This window comes from Elaeis guineensis, chromosome 2, assembly GCF_000442705.2.
Source record: "Elaeis guineensis isolate ETL-2024a chromosome 2, EG11, whole genome shotgun sequence".
Classification (NCBI taxonomy): domain Eukaryota; kingdom Viridiplantae; phylum Streptophyta; class Magnoliopsida; order Arecales; family Arecaceae; genus Elaeis; species Elaeis guineensis.
Window position 1 is genome coordinate 88,289,846 of NC_025994.2, and position 22,356 is coordinate 88,312,201.

The following is a 22,356-nucleotide window of genomic DNA, read 5'->3' on the forward strand; positions in this document are numbered from 1 at the left end:
ACAATTTCAATAATTATTTTCAATAAATATTTTCAATCACAAGCATGCCATGAATTTATTTAATTCAAAATTTATAATTTACCAGATAAATTCAATAAAAGTAAACACTACTTACCTCAAAAGAAAAATCCAAACTAGAAATTCTAGAAATCTTGAAAATCCTTCTCCGGACCTGACACGTCAAATATCATATTTTTTTTGATCAAATTTCATCGAATTAAAAAAAATTAAAATTTGTTAAAATTCAATGTCCTTACATGGATCAATTTGACAACAGCATCCCGGATTTTCGGACTAATCCATGGAAACTCTTCTTATATTTCTTTTAATTAATAATAATAATAATAATAATTTTTTTTAATTTCATAAATCCTAAAAATCTAAGAGAGAGAGCAGAGAGAGAAAGTTTCTCTCTCCCTTTTCTTTTTCTCTCTCTCTTTTTTTTCCTTCTTTTTCTTCTTTTTCTTTTCTCTTTTTCTTCTTTTCTTCTTCTTCTTCTTTTCTCTTTTTCTTCTTTTTTTCTTCTTTTTCTCGGGCTTCTTCCTGGCCGAAACAGGGGACCGACGGGTCTCCTCCTTTGCCGGGCTGTTCAGGCCACGATCGTCATGGTGGAGGCCGACGGCAGAGGGGGGCCACTCTTCCGAGTTCGGGGAGGCAAGGCCGGCGGTCGGTTGTGATCGCCGGTGCCGGAAAATCCAAGGGAAGAAGAGACCAAAACAGGGGTCTCTTCTCCGACCAAAAATCGGCAACACCCGTCGCCGGCAGTCGCGCACAAAGGCACGGGAAGAAGGGAAAAGAAGAGAGGAAGTGGAGGAATAACTTACTTCGGCCTCCGATGACCTCGTCGGTGAGCAATCACGGTGGGAACAAAACGAATATCCGCGGCTCCGATCGAAAAATCAGGGAGAAAGAGAGGGGAAGAGGACCGATGATCGGCTTCTAAGGAAGGGGAGGATCTTTTTATAGAGAGTCTTAGGACTCCGGGAGGTCCTAGGACTCCCGATCACCAAGGTCTCATTGGAGAAGAAGACTCCTATCGGGAGTCTTCTTCCCGATTTCTTCTGTTTTCATTTTTTTTTTTTTTTTTTGAACTTGGGTCTTGCTAGGTGGGCTTGGGCTTTGGGCTATAACATGACCATTTTCAATCAATAAAAGAAAGAGCAGGGAAAAAAAAAAAAGGAGAAAAGTATTGACCACAAAAACAGAAAGATACTTTACACACACACACACACACATATATATATATATATATATATATATATATATATATATATATAAAGAAATGCTTAGAAAATTAAAATTCAATACAGAATGACAGTGGACGGTAGTTTTGGTCATAACACCTGGATCCAAAAAAAATAATGTTTCTGACATATGCCTTTTACACAGAGGTAGAACATGTATTTGCGCTTTTATCATCTCTGTGATTCAGTTGAAACCTTTTATTTACAGATATAATAAAGAAATAGACACAGAAAGCGTTACAATCTGTTTACAGAGAAAGGGCAAAATCTAGAACAATCATCTGAAAGCATGGTTGTAGTCATGGAAATAGAAATTCTTGTAGATGAAGTGAGACAGCCAGCTGGATGCGAGGAAGCACAATACCGCTGTTGAGGCAAAAGCAATCCTGGTGATGTTTGACATCAGACCTTGCTTGGCAGCTGCAACAATTCCAATGAAGGCTATTGAAATAACTTGCAGAAAAACCTCAAATGTTCTCAGGCCTTTTAAAGCCACACGACAGCTGCTGCACCGCACAACATGGGACCAGTATCTGAAAGAAAACAGATGAGCAAGTCTGAGTTAAGTTCTGTCAATAATGTCAAATAAGATACTTAAATCCCATGGATAATTGAATAGAATATCAAAAACCAGATGCCTAATTAGATTAGTTGAAAGTGATTCTATCTCGTGGAGCAAATGAATGTTTCTCTGCTTCTTCTTCCTCTTCTTCGTCTTCTTTGTGTTTTTATCGAGGGTGGGGGTGAGGAATAAATGCAAGCCATCATCAACATACAGCAGAATTGCATCTCTAGTATTTGCATATGTGCATATAATGTGCACTTGACAACAGAATAAGTCTCTTGGAGAGTGGAACTCCCATCAAGACAAAAACTCTACAATCTTATTTTAAAGAAAGTTTAATCCACACTCTTCTTCCTTGACAAAATGTACTTTCCACCAAGAAATAGCTTTCTTTTTGTTCTTTGACAACATCAGGTCTAGATCTTCTTTCTATATTATCAGTTATTCAGCTATCTCAATGGAACACTCAACAGTCAACATATTTTTGTAATTATACATGTGAGTGTGAGAACATTCACCTGAGCATCTGTGCATGTGTGTTAGGAATTATGTGTGTTCAGTCAGCAACCACTGTAACTTCGTTAAAGAATGATATTGCTTTTTTCTCACAACTTACCTATCCATAAGCTGTTCTCTGGGTGGGGTTGGTGGAAGGTATCCAGTAGATAGAGTTCCCCAGTCAACCTGATTGTTTGAGTATTTTCTTAGCCAATTTCTGAAGGCAACCACCATGGCATCTGACTTTGTTGGCACAAAACAAGCTTTTTGCCAATTAGAAGGGCCAACGTTGGCGATCTTACGCTCCTGTAAAGAATTACACAGTCAAGAGTTAAACAAACTCAATGGAAATGCAACTTCAATCATACCAAATTCAAATGATGTCAATGGTATTCTGACCATAAAGCAGAAGCATGCAGATGCTTGGGGAAAGAGAGAAAGAGAATGATCTGATCTCTTAAAAAACAAGAAAATGCAATAAAAAAGAAAACCAAGGAAATGAGGAAAAGAAACCATATATAAACCATGTAAACATCTTATTCGCACATGAATTTATTAATGCACCCTTTATGATGGTGAAGAATGACATACTGTGCCAACATGGCTTTGGTCCCGGGGGAAAAGAAAGGAAGAATAGCGTACAACAGAGACTAGCATGATAAGCTCTTCTTAATGGTAGTTATGATATAGGGGTATAGAATGCGAATAAGGAAGATTAAAAAAGCAGCCTAACTTCACTGCAGTTTCAATACAATCTGCTGTTCTACAGAAATTTTAAAAGTTTCTAACGACAGCAAAAGATGGAAATCTGATGTTATACTTTCAAAATGCAATAGCTTAGCTCAGAAAATATGTTTACTGTACCAAATAAACTAAGAGGGAGAGCTACATGAATATTGTATCAGTGAAAGAAGCTGTCTTTCCATTTCCATTAGTACAGCTTAGATATGGCCTAATGGGTGTGGGAGGCTTCAAAAAACTATCTTTTAATTTAAACAAGGGTGGTAACAGATATTATGAAGAAACAATCCAAATACTTCCCGCATGTCCCATACCTTTGGAAAATGTTTTGTTAGTAGGTGTTTAAGTTGATTAGGTTTGGGAAATGGATCCATAACTTATTAGGGTACAAAACCACCGATACTATCTCAAAATTCAAAAAGTAAACCAACTTTAACCTTCATCTCTGTCTTCTACCTAATCTAGCATTCCAGCATGCACAAGAATAGTGCCATCCTCAGAAGATAGCATTTGCCTCAAAATTAGGTGAAAGATGCTTTACACCAATAAAGCATCTGAAGCTTAAAGATTTCTTTCCTAGCTTAGTTGAGGAGGATGAGAAAAAGCAGCTTAAACAGCTGAAAAGATAACATATTACCTCAACATGAAGAAGGTATAAATCTGAATCCAGAATAAGATTCTGCCCCACATGAAACATCCACCGAGGGACAAGTTGGTCTATCCAAACTGCGAAATTTCTGGGGAAGACCCAAATTACTCTGCTTCTTCCAGGACTAACTGGAATGCACATAAAAATAAGCAGGATCCTACGTTGTTTCTGCTGGGGCTTAGTTGAAGATGCCTGAATTAATTGGGTAGATACGATCGACTGGTTTTTAATTGGGAGCTACTCGACTCAAATGCGTTCTTGTCGAGTTAATGGCATATCCCTTCCATCGGTCTCGCTTATCTGGCCATATGTGTCGACCCAGTAATGATTTGAGGTGACTAACAATTCGAGCTAACCCATGCCACTAAGTTAGTCATAATTGTTATGACTATGTCAAGTCAACTTTAAAGAGACCTAAATAAAATCTCCCTAAAAAAAATATTAAGTCTAGGTCTTCCACCATTGTGGATGTATGGACCCTTTTCGAGGTTGATTGTTCTCGGCTGGATACAGTGGCTCAGTTGCACCAGAAAGACGCAACCATATCCATTAGGCATTAGATGCTACGAATTAGAGGATGGGTTGGGCTCAATATTTCGGATACGGTGAGGGACCCAATCAGGAATCTAGTTCGTCCAAATGGTGGGTTTGACTTAACTAAGGATTGGAGCAATATTTCGAACACGGTGAGCTTCATGAATTAGAGATCAAGTTTTGAGTACACCATGATTAGAGAATCATTGGACAAGAGTTATCCACTCATCGGTTGATTCATCATCAATAACTGTTAGGTGAGGTGATGAGCCAGTCGTTGAGACTGCACCACCCACTAGAAATCACTAATCATGGAGATTTTCACATCTCTACTAAGGAAGTGTAGGGATCTGAGAAAATAGTGAGAGCCTAATTTGTTTAAAAATAAAACTCCTAAACAAATTGGTTAAGTCTGATTACAAAATCTAACTAGAAACTTTTGACTCTCTACAGGAAACATGTCTGCGTCCAACCCTCTGACCAAAATACTAGACACCCATAGATTGACTGGACCCAATTTCAAGGACTGGTTAAAAAACTACAGAATTGTTCTGGATTCTGAAAAATTGATCCATGTCTTGGACTAGGACCCACCTATCATGCCAGCACGTTCGACTGCTGAACAGAGAGCGTCTCTGAAAAAGTGGACGGATGATGATAACAAAGTCAGGTACTACATGTTGGGTGCCATGTCTGATGACTTACAGTGCCAGCATGAGAACATTATGACTACTCGCCAAATGTTGGCTCATCTACAAGAGTTGTTTGGTAAACAAAGTCGCGCAGCCAAGTATCAAGTTTGCCAAAGACTTTTTAAGGCTAAAATGCATGATGAGCAGTCAGTCCAAGATCATTGTTTGACAATGATCAAGGATCTTGAGGAGCTTGAGAAGCTCGGTATCATCTTAGACAAGGATTTTCAGATTAATGTGATCCTTCAGTCCTTGTCCGATGCATATGATCAGTTCATCATGAACTTTCATATGCATAAGATGCAGTGTACCTTGGTCGAGTTAATGAACATGCTGGTTACGGCTGAACTTTCTATGAAAGGTTCAAAAGGCTCAGTACTTACTGTGGAGCGGACTTCTTCCAAGAGAAAATCTTTTGGAAAGAAAAAGAAGTCTGCAAAGAAGCAGAAGGTGGATGGAAAGAAGAAGAAGACGGAACTGAAGAAGAAGGCTGCTAAAAAAGAAAAATATTTCCACTGCCAATAGACGGCCATTGGAAGCGGAACTGTCCTCAGTACTTGGCCACCCTGAAGAACAAGAAGGATGGTCCTTCTAGAGGTATGCTTATTTCAGAATCTAATCTTACGATTTCTTCTGCATCCAGTTGGGTGCTTGACTCTAGTTCTAGTACTTATTTGTGCACTTCTATGCAGGGTCTTGAGGAGAACAGGAGGTTGAGGGATAGGGAGATGATCCTACTCATCAGGAATGGAGCAAGAGTTGCTGTTGTGGCCGTGGAAACCTACCCTCTGCGATTACCATTAGGATTAGATTTATTTCTTAGAGATTGTTATTATGTGCCTGCAGCAAGCAGGAATTTGATTTCTGTTTCATGTTTAGCACGAGAAGGCTATGTGATTAGCTTTCATAAGGACCATTGTAACATATTTTATGAAAATAATAAAGTTGCAAATGATTTTTTTATTAACGGTCTCTATCAGCTACATATTGATGTATCTGTATTTAATATCGAGCAAAATGTGAATGCCATAGGAATTAAAAGGCCTAGAGATAGTCTAAATGATAGGTATCTGTGGTACCTAAGGCTAGGTCATATAGCGGAAGACAGGGTTAACAAATTGGAGAAATCCGGACTGATGAGTCTGTTGACTTTCGAGTCATATCCAGTTTGTGAATCATGCCTTCAAGGCAAAATGATCAAACTCCCTTTTGTAGGACATGGGGAAAAGGCCACAGACCTACTTGCCCTAGTACATACGGATGTCTGCGGCCCATTTGATGTGCCGGCTAGAGGCAACTATGTCTACTTCATTACCTTTATCGATAATATGTCTAGGTACGGATATGTATTTTTAATGAAACACAAGTTTGAAGCCTTTGAAAGGTTCAAAGAATTCAGACATGAAGTAGAAAAACAAACAGAAAAGCCCATTAAGGTTCTTCGATCAGATTGAAGAGGTGAATACCTTAGTCGAGAGTTCTTAGACTATCTTAAGGACAATGCATAGTCTCTCAATAGACTCCACTTAGAACGCCACAACTCAACGAGATTTCAGAACGGAGAAACCGGACCCTATTAGATATGGTCCGTTCCATGATGAGGTTCATGGATCTCCCTAAGTTTCTTTGGGGATATTGTCTCATGACAGCAATATATATATTGAATAGGGTCTCCTTTAAAATTGTTCCTACTACACCGTATGAGATATGGCATGGTAAGAAGCCAAGTCTGAATCATATCAAAATTTGGGATTGTCCAATTTATGTCAAGAGACAGCAAGCGGACAAGTTAGAGTTCAGATCTTTTAGAGCTCGATTCATAGGATATCCTAAAGAGTCATTAGGATACTATTTCTATATTCCGAAATACCACAATGTGATTATGAGTCGAAATGCTATTTTTTTTGAAAAATAGTTTATTCAATATAGTGGCATCGGAAGAATAATTAAGCTCAAGGAGAATGTCTCCCAAGAGCAACGAGCTAAAGAACCTGAGGAACCAAATCAATTAGAACTAGTCCTAACACAACCTCTTCCACCTCGTAAATCGACTAGGGTTTCCCATCCTCCTGAAAGGTACTTAGGTACTATACAAGAGGATATAGAGAAAATATTCCTCACGAGAAATGGGGCTCATGATGATGATCCCAAGACCTATGACGAGGCGATATCAGATATCGACTCCGAAAAATGGTTAGAGGCAATGAGATCAGAAATTGACTCGATACACTCAAACCTGAAGGTATTGTATCTATTGGGTGTAAATAGATCTTCAAAAGAAAGATAGATGCAGATGAAAATGTAGAGACATTCAAGGCTAGGCTCGTAACGAAAGGTTATAGTCAGCGCGAAGGCATTGACTATCAGGATACCTTCTCGTCCGTAGCCATGTTAAAATCCATCCGCACATTGCTTTCTGTTGCAGCCTATTTCGATTATGAAATATGACAGATGGACGTAAAAACGGCGTTCTTAAATGGACATCTTGAGGAAGATATCTATATGGAACAATCAATTGGTTTCACATCCAGTGATGATGATCACAAGGTCTGCAAGCTGCAAAGATCCATTTATGGACTTAAGCAAGCATCTCGAAGCTGGAATACTCATTTCAATGATGTGATCAAAACGTTTGGTTTCATCAAGAATGAGGAAGAACCATGTGTGTTCAAAAAGGTCAGTGGGAGTGCAGTTGTCCTCCTCATATTGTACGTAGATGACATCTTTTTAATTGGGAATGACATTCCCATGTTGACCTCAGTCAAAGTATGGTTGTTTAAGGAGTTCTTTATGAAAGATCTAGGAGAGGCATCTTTTATACTGGATATTAAGGTCTATAGAGATAAACCAAATAGGATGCTGGGACTTTCACAAAAGATGTACATAGAGGAGGTGCTAAAAAGGTTTAGCATAAAAAACTCCAAAAGAGGTTTAGTATCTTTTAGACATGGCATTCATCTCTCCAAGAAGATGTGCCCTAGTACATTTGAGGAGATTGAACGCATGAACAAAATCCCTTATGCTTCGGCAATAGGGAGCCTCATGTATGCCATGCTATGTACACGACCTGATATAGTCCATGTTGTGAGTGTCACAAGCAGATATCAGTCGAATCCAGACGAAGAGCACTGGACTTCTGTGAAATGTATCTTTAAATACTTGAGAAGGACTAAGGATATGTTTCTAGTCTTTGAAAATAAAGAACTCCAGATTCAGGAATATACAGACTCAGACTTTATGTCTGATATAGATGATCGACAGTCGACATCTAGGAGTCTGTTCATTTGCAATGGTGGTGCAGTTAGCTGGAAGAGTTCCAAGCAGACGGTGATTGCTGATTCCACCATGGAGGCAGAGTATAATGCTGCATCGGAAGCTGCGAAGGAGGCATTCTGGTACAAGAAGTTTACCGCAGAGCTTGGAGTGATGTCATTGGATGCCATCCCTCTTTACTGCGACAATAATGGCGCCATAGCCCTAGCTAAGGAGCCAAGGTCTCACCAGAAGTCCAAGCATATCGAGCGGCGATTCCATCTGATCCGTGATTACCTCGAAAAAGGTTATGTCGAGGTTAAGAGAGTCGACTCCACACACAATGTGGCAGACCCGCTGACAAAGCCATTAGGCCAGCAAAAGATCGAAGCCCACCTTGAGAAGATGGGACTTAGATATGTAGCCAATTGGCATTAGGTCAAGTGGGAGTTTGTTAGATGTGTGCCCTAGATGCCAGATTGGCTGACACATTCCTATACAAATCTAAGGATAAATTTATAATTTTGATTATAAATCAATAAATGGGTTATTCTTCTATCACATTGTGTACATTATGTCTGTGATACATCCTTTGAGTTAGTAGGGATGTTAATTCATATTTTTAAGAGTTGAAAATTTAAGGCATGAATTTACATAACTAACTCATAAACAGCTTCTGACCATAGGATCATCACGAGGATGGTGATCGATCCGCAAGGTTGGTGTACGATCGCTTTCTTAGGGTAGATGTGTCTTGAGTCTATGGTGTGGAGACACCGAAGCGAGAGTACAGATATTCGTTGAGAATGAGAGTACTGAACGTGACCATATCAAGCAGTCATAAAGAAGTCTACCTTCTCGTCGATGACTAGCTCGATGTTACAGTTATGTGTCTAGTTCTTTGACCTGAGGTGCATTGACAGTTCACCTTGAGTGTGTTATAGTTTGACTACACCATAACTCGGTCTCCTAGCCATTCGAAACCCTAAGGTGTATGTTGGCTGGAGCATATTCATTGTAGGAACTAGATCGCACCAAGATAGGATCTATCAACCTCGGTAGATGAGAGGAATAGTCCTATGATGATCGAAAGATCGAGTCCTTAAGCCCATGGCCATGATAGAGTGAAATAATGGAAAAAAATTTTTCATTGGGATTTCACATCAGACTCGGATCGATCGATTAATTCATATGACTGATGTTGGGTTTGATGAGTTCACCTTAACCCTAATTCAGTCGGGACTCATGATAGAGGAACTCAATCACACAGATAGCTGCACCGAGAGGTTCGTCTTCAATTCTGATGGATTGCCACCATATACTGCTAGGTGTCACTGATGGATTTTGGAAGCAATTAGAATGATCTTGATGATCGATCATTCTAATTGTCTGAATCAGAAGAGTTCTGATCCATCGAAAGGAGTTTCGATGATGTCGATGATGAAATCACGACATATCTCATTACCATACAGAATTGAACCTAACTAGATCATACTAACAAGGGTTAGGATCTGGATGTCATCAATTGGGCTAGCCCAATTGATTTGGATTAGATCCAATTAGGTTCAAGAAAATCGTACTAGCACACGATTGAGTCTAACTTTCTCCTCGTGTAATTTTTTCTATCTCGACTGAGCCAAATATGATTTGACTCACCCAGATAACCTTAAAAAAATTTCTCTCAGTCTAAATGAAGCTTGTCCAGCTCAGAAAAGGCTTGTCTTAATTCATGAGATGAATTTAAGACAACACCTACTAATTCCTGACGCCTGCCATTTTCATTTTAGGATATCTGTCAAATATTGACATATGGATCTTAAACTGAAGGCCACTTGGCAAGAGCTCATTGGAGGATTTTTGTGGAGTGTCCACATGCCAAATCCATATTAAATTGGGCACCATAATCAGATTATGGCGTGAGCCCAATTGGATTAAGTGGGCGCCCCAAATGGATAAGGATGGAGAGTCTTGATCAACATGGACTCTTGGGTGCATTCTCCCTTGTGCTTATCCAATGTTGGCACCAACATAGGAGAGAGGGTGGGGGTTCTTATTTGATGTGATCAGATGATATCACTCCATCAATCAAATTTTTTTTGGATTAAATAAAATTTTCTGATTGATCGAATGATGTGGCACTGCGCAGCGCAGCAGGGTCTATATAAACCCTATCTGCGCCTAGGGTTTAAGAATTCTGCTCCCAACCCAGCAAAAGCCAGCCAACCCTCCTCTTCTCTATGTCCTTCCTGGTGTTCCCTCTCCCCTCTTCATGCCCAAAAGGTTGGGCGTCCATCTGGTGAAGGATCAAGGCGTGGTGACGCCTTGAACAGGAAGGCTGCAGGACTTCTTCGACAGGCTGCTGCTCCAACTTCAAGAAGACTTTTGAAGATCTTCCTAATCAAATTTAATTCTGATTTTTGAAGCAAAGATTCGTGAGGAGAAGACGATCCAGATCCTACCCGAGTAGATACTGGTAGAGGCCAGGCGACTGCGTGGCTAAATCAGAACCTCAGACTTGCTGCGATCATCTACAGGATAATCAGATTATCCTTGAGGTATTTCATGTTTCCTCATGCTTTTAGATTTATTTTAGAATTAATATCAGATAATGAAATTAGATCTAGAGATTTAGATCTGAAATAAAAGTAGGATAAATTTTTTAAAATTATTCCGTCCCAGATTTGATGAAATCTGAAAGATCCTATAAGGAAAAAGATGGTTTTTCCTTCATCATGCATGTATAAATCATGAACATTTTATAAATAATTGATTTATAAGTCGTTTTTATCATATATTTATGTCATGTTTTAAAACATTGCTCTTAGATATTCATGCTATGGTCACTTTTTATCCATGATGGACCGTTATCATAATTGACAAGATATTATAATTCATATTCATTACCAACTTTATCCCTGTAGCTACAAGGTCGTTTGTCGATTGACCCCATTTCAGTGAGGCTGTCATAGCAATCTGAGAGTCTTTAAAATATTTTTATTTTTTTTTAGAACATACATATATGTAGGTAGGAAAAACACTGAATGACATACCAGATTTACACTTCATAAACATGTCTTTTTCATAAAAATATTCACGAAATCAATTTTCATAATAAAGCATGAATTTTCATGTACATATGTTGATCCTTTATCTTATAAAAAATATGATTTTATCAACAAGAGGTCATATGCATGAAAAATATGAAAATTTAAAAACAAAAAAGAAGTGTAAGATTCAATTACCTCATTTGCCCTAGATCTTTAGACTTCGTTAGAAATATCAACTAATCCTATTTAAAGTATTAAATTATAATCAATTTTTTTTCAATTAATTCAATAAAATTAAATAATAAAAGAAGGATGTTGATCAGGTGATCGATCCGATAGACTATCCGGATACCGAAGCGGTTCAGGATCTTCTTGTCGGAGTCAATACAGGTCCCCAGAAGAGAAAGGCATAACTCGATATAGGATCTATAGGTCTTTTTAGAGAGAGAAAGTGGGTGAAGAGAGAGAGAGTGAGTCTTTTTATTTCTTTTGTTTTGTTTTCTTCCCTTTTTTTAGAAGAGAGAAAGAGTGAGGGTAGAGAAAGACATGAAAGAGAGGAGAGAGAGACACTTCTTTATCTTTTCTTTCTTTTTTTTTTCTTTCTTTGTTCTTCTTCCTTTTTCTTGGCCGAATAGGGAAGGGACTGGTGGTTCATGGTCGGAAGATTAGTAGTGGGAGGAGGCAATAGGCGGCCGACAACGGGCAGCGATAAACGGTTGGCAACGAGACCGAATGATCAAAAAAAATCATAGAAAAGTATGAAAATAGAAGATCCTTCATGGTGGATTTTTGACGAAGCCGGTGGCAGCACCCAAAGCCATAGAAAAAGGAAAAGAAGCAAAGGAAGAGGACTAGGGCTTATCTCGTGCTTCGGTGATGTCTCTGGCTCCGATTTTCGACAAACACAGTGCTAGGAAAATCGGCAAAATAGGAAAAAAGGAGGAAGAAGAGAGGAGGGCCAGGCTCGCCGTGGACTACTTTGGAGGGGGTTCGTGCCTCTAACTAGAGCAGAGGAGAGGCTGAATCCTCTTCGGAATCAGCTTCCTCTCCGATGGGATCAGGTGGAAGAAGACTTCCAGCGGGTTCTTCATTGTATATTTTTTTATAATTTTTTTTCATGCCCTAAAGATTCATGCACGGCGGGCGGGGGGCTAATTCAGGGCCAGGTTATTATAAATTTAATTTCCAAAGAGGGGCTTCTAAGCCAAGTTCTGCAGCCCTGTATTAGGATGATGCTTGGCATTACTCAAGAGTTTTACATGCATTCAGGTCAGAGCCAATAGTCTAATCTAAAAAACAAAAACCAAAAAGACCCCCTAATGCAAGTCTACACTACGTTTCTTCATTTGGAAACATCAGTTTATTTATGGGCCTTCATTTTCTAGCTAGTGTTAATTTCTCTTTAGTGATTCATCTTTATAATTTTCTTTTAAAATATTACAGCCATCCTTCTGCTGACTATAATATGATACAATACAAATTGTTCAACCAACAATTAACTTCAGGTCTACGATGTGATGATAAATGTTGAATTTGACTTTGTTTGTGCCAATTTAAAAGAGTTTGAGAACGGCTTTTACCCATAAGGAACATCTCTCGTCCCCATTGTAGACGTGTACGATGGGTCATCCAGCTCTGGAATGCAGGGAGGTCTTTCCTTCATTAAAATATCCTTGTATTGAGGATCAGTGCTCGGCCAAAACCACACAATCTTGTTCTGTTCAACACTGGGATAAACAGCGGCACATGCCTTCTTGAACGTATGAACCTGCAGAGTTGTACAAACTCGACAAAACTAAAGCAAACATATGATGCAAAAATACTTTTTTGAAAGAAAGAAAAAAACTCGATGAAAAATGTGATTTTTTTTTTTTTCTGCATTGAGCTTTCCATTCTATTCAAAAATTCAAATGGTTCCCCAACAAATTGGATAAGTAAAGGAAGAAAAGATTTGATACAGATATTATCGGAAGCGTTACTGGAGGGCCGTTCGGCGGCGCCTGGGGGATGTACTTGCAGCTGCCGGCGCCATCGAAGCACCATCCGTGGTAGACGCACTGGAGGCGGCCCCAAGGGTCGACGCGGCCCTCGGAGAGCGGGGCGAGGCGGTGGGGGCAGCGGTCGTCGAACACCTGCCCCCAGCCCTCCTGCCGGTCCCACCAGATCACCACGTCGAGACCCATCACCGTCTTGGCGTTGGGGGCCCGCTTGTCGAGGTCGCAGACCGGGGCGAGCGGGTACCAGTGGGCGAACCAGTTGAATTTCTCATCGCCGGCCAGGGCCTCGTCGCCGGGGAGATCGGTGGTGGTTGTGGCAGGGGAGGAGGAGAGCTGGGCATTGAGTCTGGTGGGTTTGGTTGGAGAGAAGATGTGGTGATGGGTTTTTATGGAGCGATGGTGGTGGTGGTGGAAATGAAGAGAAAGGAGGGGGTGTGGGGGTCTGGAGGGGAAGGGTGAGAGGTGGAAGGTATGGGGGGAGGGAAGGGAGATGAGAGCGTCCATGGGAATGATGTGGACATGCGACGGAAGGGGACCCGGGGGGGGGGGGGGGGGGGGGGCGGGGACTGTAAGGTAGGTGGTAGTTGCATTTGCGTGTTCACTCATTTTAATGATAATTATCTTCTTCTTCTTCTTCTTTGAAAAAACAATGCCTAGTGGCCAAATATTATGACATAATTATATAAATTTTTATGATTTTGAAAAACAATATTTTTTCTATGAGAAATTTCACAAGCTTCCACTTATGTAACTTACATCCATTTTCGTTGATAGTGCCTACTTTTGGCCAAGACAACCATCAGTTTATCTCTCTTGATCCTGATGTGTATTTTGCCGGTTACTAATTTTTGTAATCCAATTTATTTTTTATATACTTCATGTTGCTGCAATATTTAATAATGAACTAAAATAAAGACAAAAATATTATTAATTGACAACAGATCTATTATCTAAAGCAGGTTGGCATGGTCTTATTTTCATTTCAATACTTAAGTTATTATATATAATTGCCTTCTTGTTCTTCAAACAATGAAAGGTCAAACACTTCAACTAAGTAGTTGAGTGTATGGAAAACACATTTACAATGCCAATTATATTTTAGTTTGAAACCAACAAATCACCATCTTCCCTATTGAACCACATTACACATTCCAGGATGTGTTCGGCACCATAAGGGTTGAATGGGCTCTGCCCTGATTCCCCTACCAACCATCCGATAACGCCAATCATTCAATCGATCAGTTGCCTCTGCATACCTTTTCTTCCTGCTTTGGTCTCGATTTCCAGACCACAATGCCTCTGCCATTGCCGATGCCCTGGGCCATATCATAGTCATACACCCTTTGCCAGGTTTTAAAAGGTCCACACCAAGATCCCCCATCACTGTCTTTGTCACTACCAATTTGATTCATTCCGAACGGTTTTAATTTTAAATCTCAAATCCTTCTGAAATTTTACAAAATTTTGCTAAATAGAATCTAGTGCGATTCGGGGGAGCGAGCCAGGTAGGGAAAAAAAATTCGTTAAATGGTCGTCCCTATCCAGCCAATTTCGCTGCTTACACCGCACAGCAAATCTTCAATAATGAGGGAAATTATGCACCATACCAATCACAGGCGCTAATTTCTGTGGGTCCGTTCATCCCGGTGATGAGCCTACTGGCAGTAGCGCCAGTGATAGGCGTGGTGGACCTTTGTATGGGCATAATTTCTGCCATCGCTGGTCGTTCCGTGCCTCCATTTACGCCAAGCGTTCCAAATCCCCCTCCTCCTCTGTTTCCTCTCATCTCCAGCACGGGATAGAGATGAGATGGAGTGCTCCCTCTCCTTAGAATTAACTAAGAAGATGACGAGCACCAGCTCTTGTTTTCTCCCCTCCTTCTCTCCTCCCCCCAATCCCCATCTCTGGAGTGGAATCGTTTCACTGGATGGACTTCATCGCCCGCATCTCCCGAAACCCATCTCGCCGATGAAATCCCTTCCCACTTCTCGATTCTCCTCGATTAGGTCGAGCTCCATTTGCTGTTTAAAGGGGCAGTCCGATCCAATGCCGGTTCTCTCGACCTCCTCCTTGGAACCAGAAGTTCGCACTGGGTATCGATCGCCACTCTTCTTGGTTCTGGTTTCTTGTAGATAGCATTGTTCTTGTTGTTTTTTAGCCTACGCCATTGATTTCAATCTGCTGATGATCCTGAATTAATCCAATTTTTTCATATCTTTTTCATTTAAAAAAAAAAAAAATCTTTTTTGAGATTTATAGACTAGTAAAATCTTACTAGAGCGTTTTGTTTTAATTTGCTGAGAAATACTGGATTCAACAATTCTGAGCTAGACAGGATAATGATTAATTGAAGCAAAATGATATGCTTTGTGAGAGGGTAAAAAAGGTGAATACTATCTGGCGTGGCGTGGTTTAAAAAACAGGTGGAATGGGTCAATAGCGGTACCATATCATTCCAATGGCAAAGTGGTACCAGTCTGGATCTCGGGAGAACAAAACCAGTGCGGAGTCCATATTACCAGTATTTAAACCCTTGATATTCAGCGGATAGGTAAATACATAATTAACCAAAATATTTAATGCGTACATGTGCTAGAATGATTAATAAGTGGGCACAATTACAGAATTTCTTTAACTTTTCCTTTTTCCCATCATGCCATCACTCTAGAACTGGAGGCTGAAACTAACAAGCAAAATGGAGTCGGAACTGGGAAGATTGATTACGTGGACGTGTTCATGCAATAGAAAGAAAATGGATTTCCACTGTCACTTATATTTTCGTTATGTGACTTCATTGTGTTAAAAGTTTTCTTACATTTTGGATTACATTTATTTGGTACTTTTGTTAGGTATGCAATGCATGGAAATGATGTGCTTCTTTTTCTATTTCTGAGGGTTCATTTGCTTATTTTTCTATCATGCAGCATGTGGAATTGGCAACGTTATCGCATTCGTTACCAGTATGCTGGAAAAAGTGGGCCTGCGCTAGTTTTAGTTCATGGCTTTGGGGCAAACAGGTGTATGTTATAGACAATCTTCCTTCCCATTTGCTGACAATTTATTATTGTAGGTATGTGTATGGGCATATTGCTCCAGAAAAAAGATTGTTATGCCTGTGAAATCTTATCATTTATAGCACATATTCATTATGTTTAATTTGTTTGTTTTCTTGATGCAACCTTCACTAATTGCTCTTTTTTTCTTTACTTAAAATAACCATTATGCTTTGACTGTATAGTGTGAGTGCAGTTCTTTTCTGGAATACTAGTCATTGGAGGCAAATGTATCTACAAGTTGACCAACAAGCTTGTACATCTCGCGAAAAGTGCTTCCTGAATAGCATAAAGTTTATCAAAAGTAGAAATGTAGAAGTCTATAAGAGAATAATTGCTTCTGCAGTGGTTTAGAAAAAAATATAGTATATTATCAATTCCATTTAAGTGACAATATTCTGAACCATAAGCATGTATAGCTAAAGCTGTGGGCTGGGCCATTAGTTTAGGTTCATTAGTCTTCATAGTCAATTTCAGCTCAAAAGCAAGGCCTGAAACAACATTTAAACCTGCTGCGTTTTTATCTTCCATAGCAACATGCTATTCTACTTTCACATGTGATGTGGTCTCCCATCTTTAATGCTCTTCTTGCCACTCCTATTCACCCATTCTGTGCACAAGTTGTTGACATGTGCCTTATGAACAAGCAAACCTAGAATAATAGATTACAGTTTATCCTGTTGGCCATGTTATTTTCATTCCAAAATGGATGCTTATATGGCATATATCCTCAAAACTTGTCTATCATTGCATTTTTCCATAGGAGAACAAGAAGAACTAAAGATATGTAGAAGACCTTAAAAGGAATTAAAAGAGGAAAGTAGAAAAAAATTCGTACTTCAACTAAGAGATGAGTGAAGCTGTTGAGGTATCACCTGGATTTCCCTCTTTTATCCAAATAGAATCTGAAAGAGCACTAGATCAAACCAGATGACTCATATTGTATGGTGATCATGTTTGGGAAAACAGTAATTTTTATCATATTTGTATTTCAAGATCTATGCTCGCATTGGCTTTGAACTACATGCTCAAGTCTTGCAACCATCTCCTAGAATTGGTTTCTATATTTCAAGTTTTTATCATATTTCATGAAACAGATGTACACATTTTGGGAGTATCATACATGGATTGATTTGCTTATTTCTTGATTTCTCTTCGGTTGCATTGTATGGTGTCCTCAACAATCAGTGTTGACTAATTGGATCTTCTTTTGTAGTGACCATTGGCAGAAAAACATATCTGTTCTTGCAAAGTCACACAGAGTGTATGCAATTGATCTTGTTGGTTTTGGTTATTCCGATAAACCAAATCCACGGAAGCCTGGCATGAATTCCATTTATACATTTGAGACATGGGCATCCCAACTCAATGAGTTTTGTGCGGATGTGGTCAAAGATGTTCCATTCTTTATTTGCAACTCCATTGGAGGTATGGCTCATGCATGGATTCCATAATCAACAAGAATTGACTAATCATACTATAATCATGTTTCTATGATGTCACCCTGAAAATCATAAGAAGAGGTTGATCCTTCTACGTTTTCTATCCTTTGCTAGAATTTTCAAGGAAGCATTAGGAAAAATAATGGGGAAAGCTAACCAGTAGAGAGTGGGAAAGGGTGAGAGATGGGGAAGCCTGGGCAACCAGTTTCTTATTCTTTCTTTTTTATTTAACTTTCTTTTAATTTTTTCCTTTTCAAGATACCCCTCTCTCTGTTTGCCATGAGAAAAGAGGTGTTCTTCTTTTAGAAAGAGGTGGAATCCAGTGAGGACTTTGATTTGCCATTCTTGGCTTTGCACAAGTCGGGCACAATGGATCTCTAGGCTCATGTAGGGTGTTATCTGAGCCAGCAAACCCTATAAGCCTGCTAAATAAAAGGCTGATCTAAGCCTCTAACACTTAAAATGGAATGAAAAATAACTAATGAAACATTTCAAACTAAAATTAAATAAACGCAAACCTAATCTAACCCCGAATTATATCATTCAGCATGTTTTCTCTGTATGGTTACAGCATGCATGATCACGTCTCCTTGAGTTATTAGTATGCACATGCTTCTGTGAAACCCAAGCAATAAAAGTAACCATACAGTCTCATATAACATCCATCAAAATATTATATCATGATTTTATTTTTGGAAATTTTATAAAAGAAAGAGGCTTATATTGTGTGGAATTGGGCCACCATGATATGCCCATCATCATTAGTTTCAAGAACATATTTGTTTCCCTAGAAAGGTAGAAACTGGAGAGGAGTAGAACAAACGAACTGTATGCCCGATATGAATAACAAATATTGAGATATGTGACTCTGAAATTTGAAAAATGAAAAAGAATTCTTTGTTTGTACATGGTTGGTCCGTCATTGGTTATGGAATTGCTATATCTTTTTCCAAAGATATATACACACATAAATACATATATGTACTTTTATTAGTATACATATATGTACATGTTGATATGAAGAAAGTAGTACATGTCGTGGTTGTGGCCTTGATACTATCGTGACCATATAAATTTTAGATACATAACACTCTTTTTGGCTGCTCCAGCCATGTGGCAACAGAGTAACTGATTAACCGCATGCCGCCTGCATGCGGAAGTATAATGCTGTTTATTGTCAAAGTGCAACACTAACCAATGGAGATTTCTTACTACAGTATAGAGAGATAATCTGATGACCTATACCTTGTATAAAATTGCTATTTGCTTCACAGGAGTAGTTGGTCTTCAGGCAGCTGTTATGGAGCCTCAGCTCTGTAAGGGTATTGTGTTACTAAACATTTCCTTAAGAATGCTTCACATTAAGAAGCAGCCTTGGTATGCGAGGCCTTTTATTAAGTCATTCCAGAGCCTATTGCGGTAATTAATCTTTGATACCTGACCCTGTAAATGATCTTCCTGTATCTTGCCATGGTTTTGCTCAGGATGCATATTCTGTTGTTACAGGAATACAGCTGTTGGAAAGCTGTTTTACAATGCAGTTGCCACACCAGACTCTGTTAGAAGTATTCTATGTCAGGTATTTTTGTTAAAACATTGGATATTTAACCCTCTCACATGAGTACCGTAGATTCGTTGGATTACATAGTCAGTCACATGAGTATGGTAGATGTGCTGGATTACATAGTCATTTGTACTAGTTCAAATGTTTAATATGTAGTTTATTAATCATGGGATAAGTTGGACAGATGGGCCAATTCGAACTTTTACATAGATGTAAAATTTTCTAGTGGTGTCTGAGAATGAAGAGGTTTTTGTCAAACAAGGATTGTATGCAAATGAGTTGGTGGTTTGTTTGGGGTCATATACATACTCAGACATCATTTCTTGTGATTTTTTAAAAATTTTTATGAAAATTGGAAGATTTCAATGCCATATGGTGGATACTCAAAGGGCAGGAGATGACAAATGGGAAACCAGGGAGTGCATTGATGGTGTACTCTCCATGAAATCAAAATAGTTCTTAGTGAATAAGATTTCTCATACAATCATAATAGTATGAGTAAAATTGATAGCTCCTCGTATGCTAATATACTAGGATACACAGAATGCATTTTTTTAAGCACATTCACTTCCAAAACATCTAAACAGTTAAAAACTAAAACTTAAGGTGTTCTATCCACTTTTCAGTCTTGTTCCTGCTCCTGATCCCTAACAGAGCTAGTTGCCTAGTTGTCTATAGTATCAAGCACCAGCCACTTCTACAACTTTTTCTATCAATTTTCATCAGAAATTTGATAATCTGCTATTATTTGTGAATGTTTTTACATTTTATGATCTGCAACTGCCTAATTCGGTAGTTACAATTACACTATTATTTACATGCATGGCTTAAAGAATGGTGCATGATGCCTATATCATTCAATTCCAAAATATGTGTGCATGAGATCATGTTGAACCAAGCTGAATTCTCGCATGCTTCAGTCTTGAGAGATGCACCCACGTGTGGAAAATGCAAAGATGAAATGACAACCTAATTTCTCTGTTCTATAGTATCTTTAGTTACTCTAAATTGAACTCATTTTGTTCAGACCACATGCTTGACCATTTTGAACAGATCGACATTGTAAATTATCTTGAATATGCATATTTTAATTTGAATTCATGTCATAATGATATGATATTGATACGGTAAATCAATGTATCAACTGTAATTTAAACCATGTTTGCTCTGGTAATGGACGAGAAGGGCTGTATCTGTTGTAGTGGAAAATATGACGGCATATTATGTTGCAGACTTATTCCTTAGTATCATACTCTGGGAGGACGCATTGTATATGCTAGCACAAAATTCTTCCAATAGCCTTTACATGTTTCATGAGAAACATGTATCATTCTTGTTGGTGTTTTCAATAATATGAATACTTCTGAGTGCAGAAAAGTATTTTCCTTGAGAACAAGGAATTGTTCTCAAAATATCATTAGAAAATAACAGCGCTAACATCTTTTTGTATTCATTTTGATTGAAAAGAAAAATATAAAATCCTTGTGAACATGATAATTACTTATCTTTCTTTATGAACATATTCATGTAGAAGCAAATGCATGCCTTACATATGTCATAGGATAAGAACATCTAAAGATTCTTTGCTGTGCGATTTTTTTTTTTATTTCCATGTAACATGTCCGGCCAGCCTAGTATAATTAAATTGGATACTTGCAGTCTTCTTCATGATTATAGCTTTATGATTAAAGAGGATATATGGCATGCTTACATTTTATAAGCCATTATTTACTTCTATCGAACTGGTTCTTATGAGGTTCTCTTTAGTGTTATTATGACACATCTACAGTGACAGATGAGTTAGTTCAGATAATTCTGCAGCCAGGACTGGATCCTGGTGCAGCTGATGTATTTCTTGACTTCATCTCCTACTCAGATGGTCCTCTACCTGAAGAACTGCTCCCTCTAGTGAAGGTTAGTGGAGAGGCTACTGGTGCTACCATGCCCCCTCCTCTTGATTTTGTCTGTATCTTTGCTAATACTACTTCTATCACTTCCCATTTTGATGTTCTTTCTTTTGTCCCCAGTGTCCAGTTTTGGTCGCTTGGGGAGACAAGGACCCATGGGAGCCTGTCGAACTTGGAAAGAAGTATGCAGATTTTAATACAGTGGAAGATTTCATTACCCTTCCCAACGTTGGCCACTGCCCACAGGTTCCTTTGCTGACTTTCTGTTGCTATGGTTAATGAAATACTGATTGTAGTTCGTTGCTTTATTTCTGCTTGCTTATCTGCCCAGTTCTTTTTTGGCAGGATGAAGCACCAAATCTTGTAAATCCTCTAATTGAATCATTTGTTAAGCGACATTCAACGTGAGAGATGGACTGTCGGCCTTGAGCTACATCTGAAAATTTTGTTGAGACATCTCCTCGGATGTTTATACTACCATTTCTCACCTAACCACAATTGCCAGTTCATTTGGATATTTCATTCAAGAATAGGCACAGAAATTCCAAGATGGATAAGTCACATGACATTCAATTTCAACAGATTTCTGATTTAATGTTTTTCTATCTGACATATAATAGATCATAGTTTTAGTTTGTAAATGACTCAACTCTGTACATTTTTGGTATTTTATTATGATTTGTTTTATGAGAATTGTTTAGCTCTTTTTATTTATCACTAGAAGTTTTCAATACGATTAAAAAGTATAGATTGACTAGAAATGTACATATTCAGTCTATTGTAATGGTTCATATTAAATTTTCACTTTAAAATGTTGTATGCTTCGTTTCATTGAGAAATAAATGCTGTGTGTTGTAAAACTTCTAGGCTCTATTTGGAAATCCAGCAAGATTGGGCTGGATTTTCCATAGGATCATGGATTACAGTCTAGGCAAATTCTTTGTGCATCGTGGGTGATGTAAAAAATCTGATGTGGAATGTACCATTTTATCCGATTGATCCACATAGTCATCGCTTTTCTACGCAGATTTAATATCGGTAGACTAGCTTTTTCATTTAAAAATTTTGTATAACAAAAATACCTCTGTTCTTTAGTAAATTTATGATATTGTATGTCCATATTATAATATTTTGCATCTAGAAAGTCATAATTTTTGTCCATAGAATGTTA

The 22,356-nt window shown here is 38.6% G+C and overlaps 2 protein-coding genes across 2 annotated transcripts; one reads left to right on the top strand and one right to left on the bottom strand.

The window, feature by feature from the left end:
• Window positions 1–1,312: 1,312 nt before the first annotated feature.
• LOC105037167 (protochlorophyllide-dependent translocon component 52, chloroplastic) lies at window positions 1,313–13,738 on the bottom strand. The gene is made up of 6 exons (XM_073251172.1): window positions 13,202–13,738; window positions 12,803–12,990; window positions 11,191–11,212; window positions 3,686–3,916; window positions 2,426–2,613; window positions 1,313–1,777 (listed from the first exon to the last, which is right to left on the bottom strand). The coding sequence occupies exons 1-6, from the start codon at window positions 13,721–13,723 to the stop codon at window positions 1,522–1,524; spliced, it is 1,407 nt and encodes a 468-aa protein (XP_073107273.1). The 5' UTR covers window positions 13,724–13,738; the 3' UTR covers window positions 1,313–1,521.
• A 1,124-nt stretch (window positions 13,739–14,862) lies between these two features.
• Window positions 14,863–21,878, top strand: LOC105054739 (uncharacterized). Its single transcript, XM_010936328.4, has 8 exons — window positions 14,863–15,312; window positions 16,144–16,236; window positions 17,489–17,700; window positions 18,989–19,133; window positions 19,221–19,293; window positions 21,046–21,192; window positions 21,306–21,431; window positions 21,531–21,878. The coding sequence occupies exons 1-8, from the start codon at window positions 15,029–15,031 to the stop codon at window positions 21,591–21,593; spliced, it is 1,143 nt and encodes a 380-aa protein (XP_010934630.2). The 5' UTR covers window positions 14,863–15,028; the 3' UTR covers window positions 21,594–21,878.
• Window positions 21,879–22,356: the final 478 nt, after the last annotated feature.

Bases quoted from the DNA above. Each gene is read 5' to 3' on its own strand.
- LOC105037167 (XM_073251172.1), bottom strand. From the start codon at position 13,723: ATGGACGCTCTCATCTCCCTTCCCTCCCCCCATACCTTCCACCTCTCA. The intron at 11,213-12,802 runs GTAAAAGCCGTT...TATGTCATTCAG, and splicing joins ACGAGAGATGTTCCTTATGG to TGTTTTTCCTACCTACATAT. The intron at 3,917-11,190 runs GTATGTTCTAAA...ATTAAAAACCAG, and splicing joins TTTTTCCTACCTACATATAT to TCGATCGTATCTACCCAATT.
- LOC105054739 (XM_010936328.4), top strand. From the start codon at position 15,029: ATGGAGTGCTCCCTCTCCTTAGAATTAACTAAGAAGATGACGAGCACC. The intron at 16,237-17,488 runs GTGTATGTTATA...CTTCTTTTGTAG, and splicing joins CATGGCTTTGGGGCAAACAG to TGACCATTGGCAGAAAAACA. The intron at 19,294-21,045 runs GTATTTTTGTTA...GGTTCTCTTTAG, and splicing joins TTAGAAGTATTCTATGTCAG to TGTTATTATGACACATCTAC.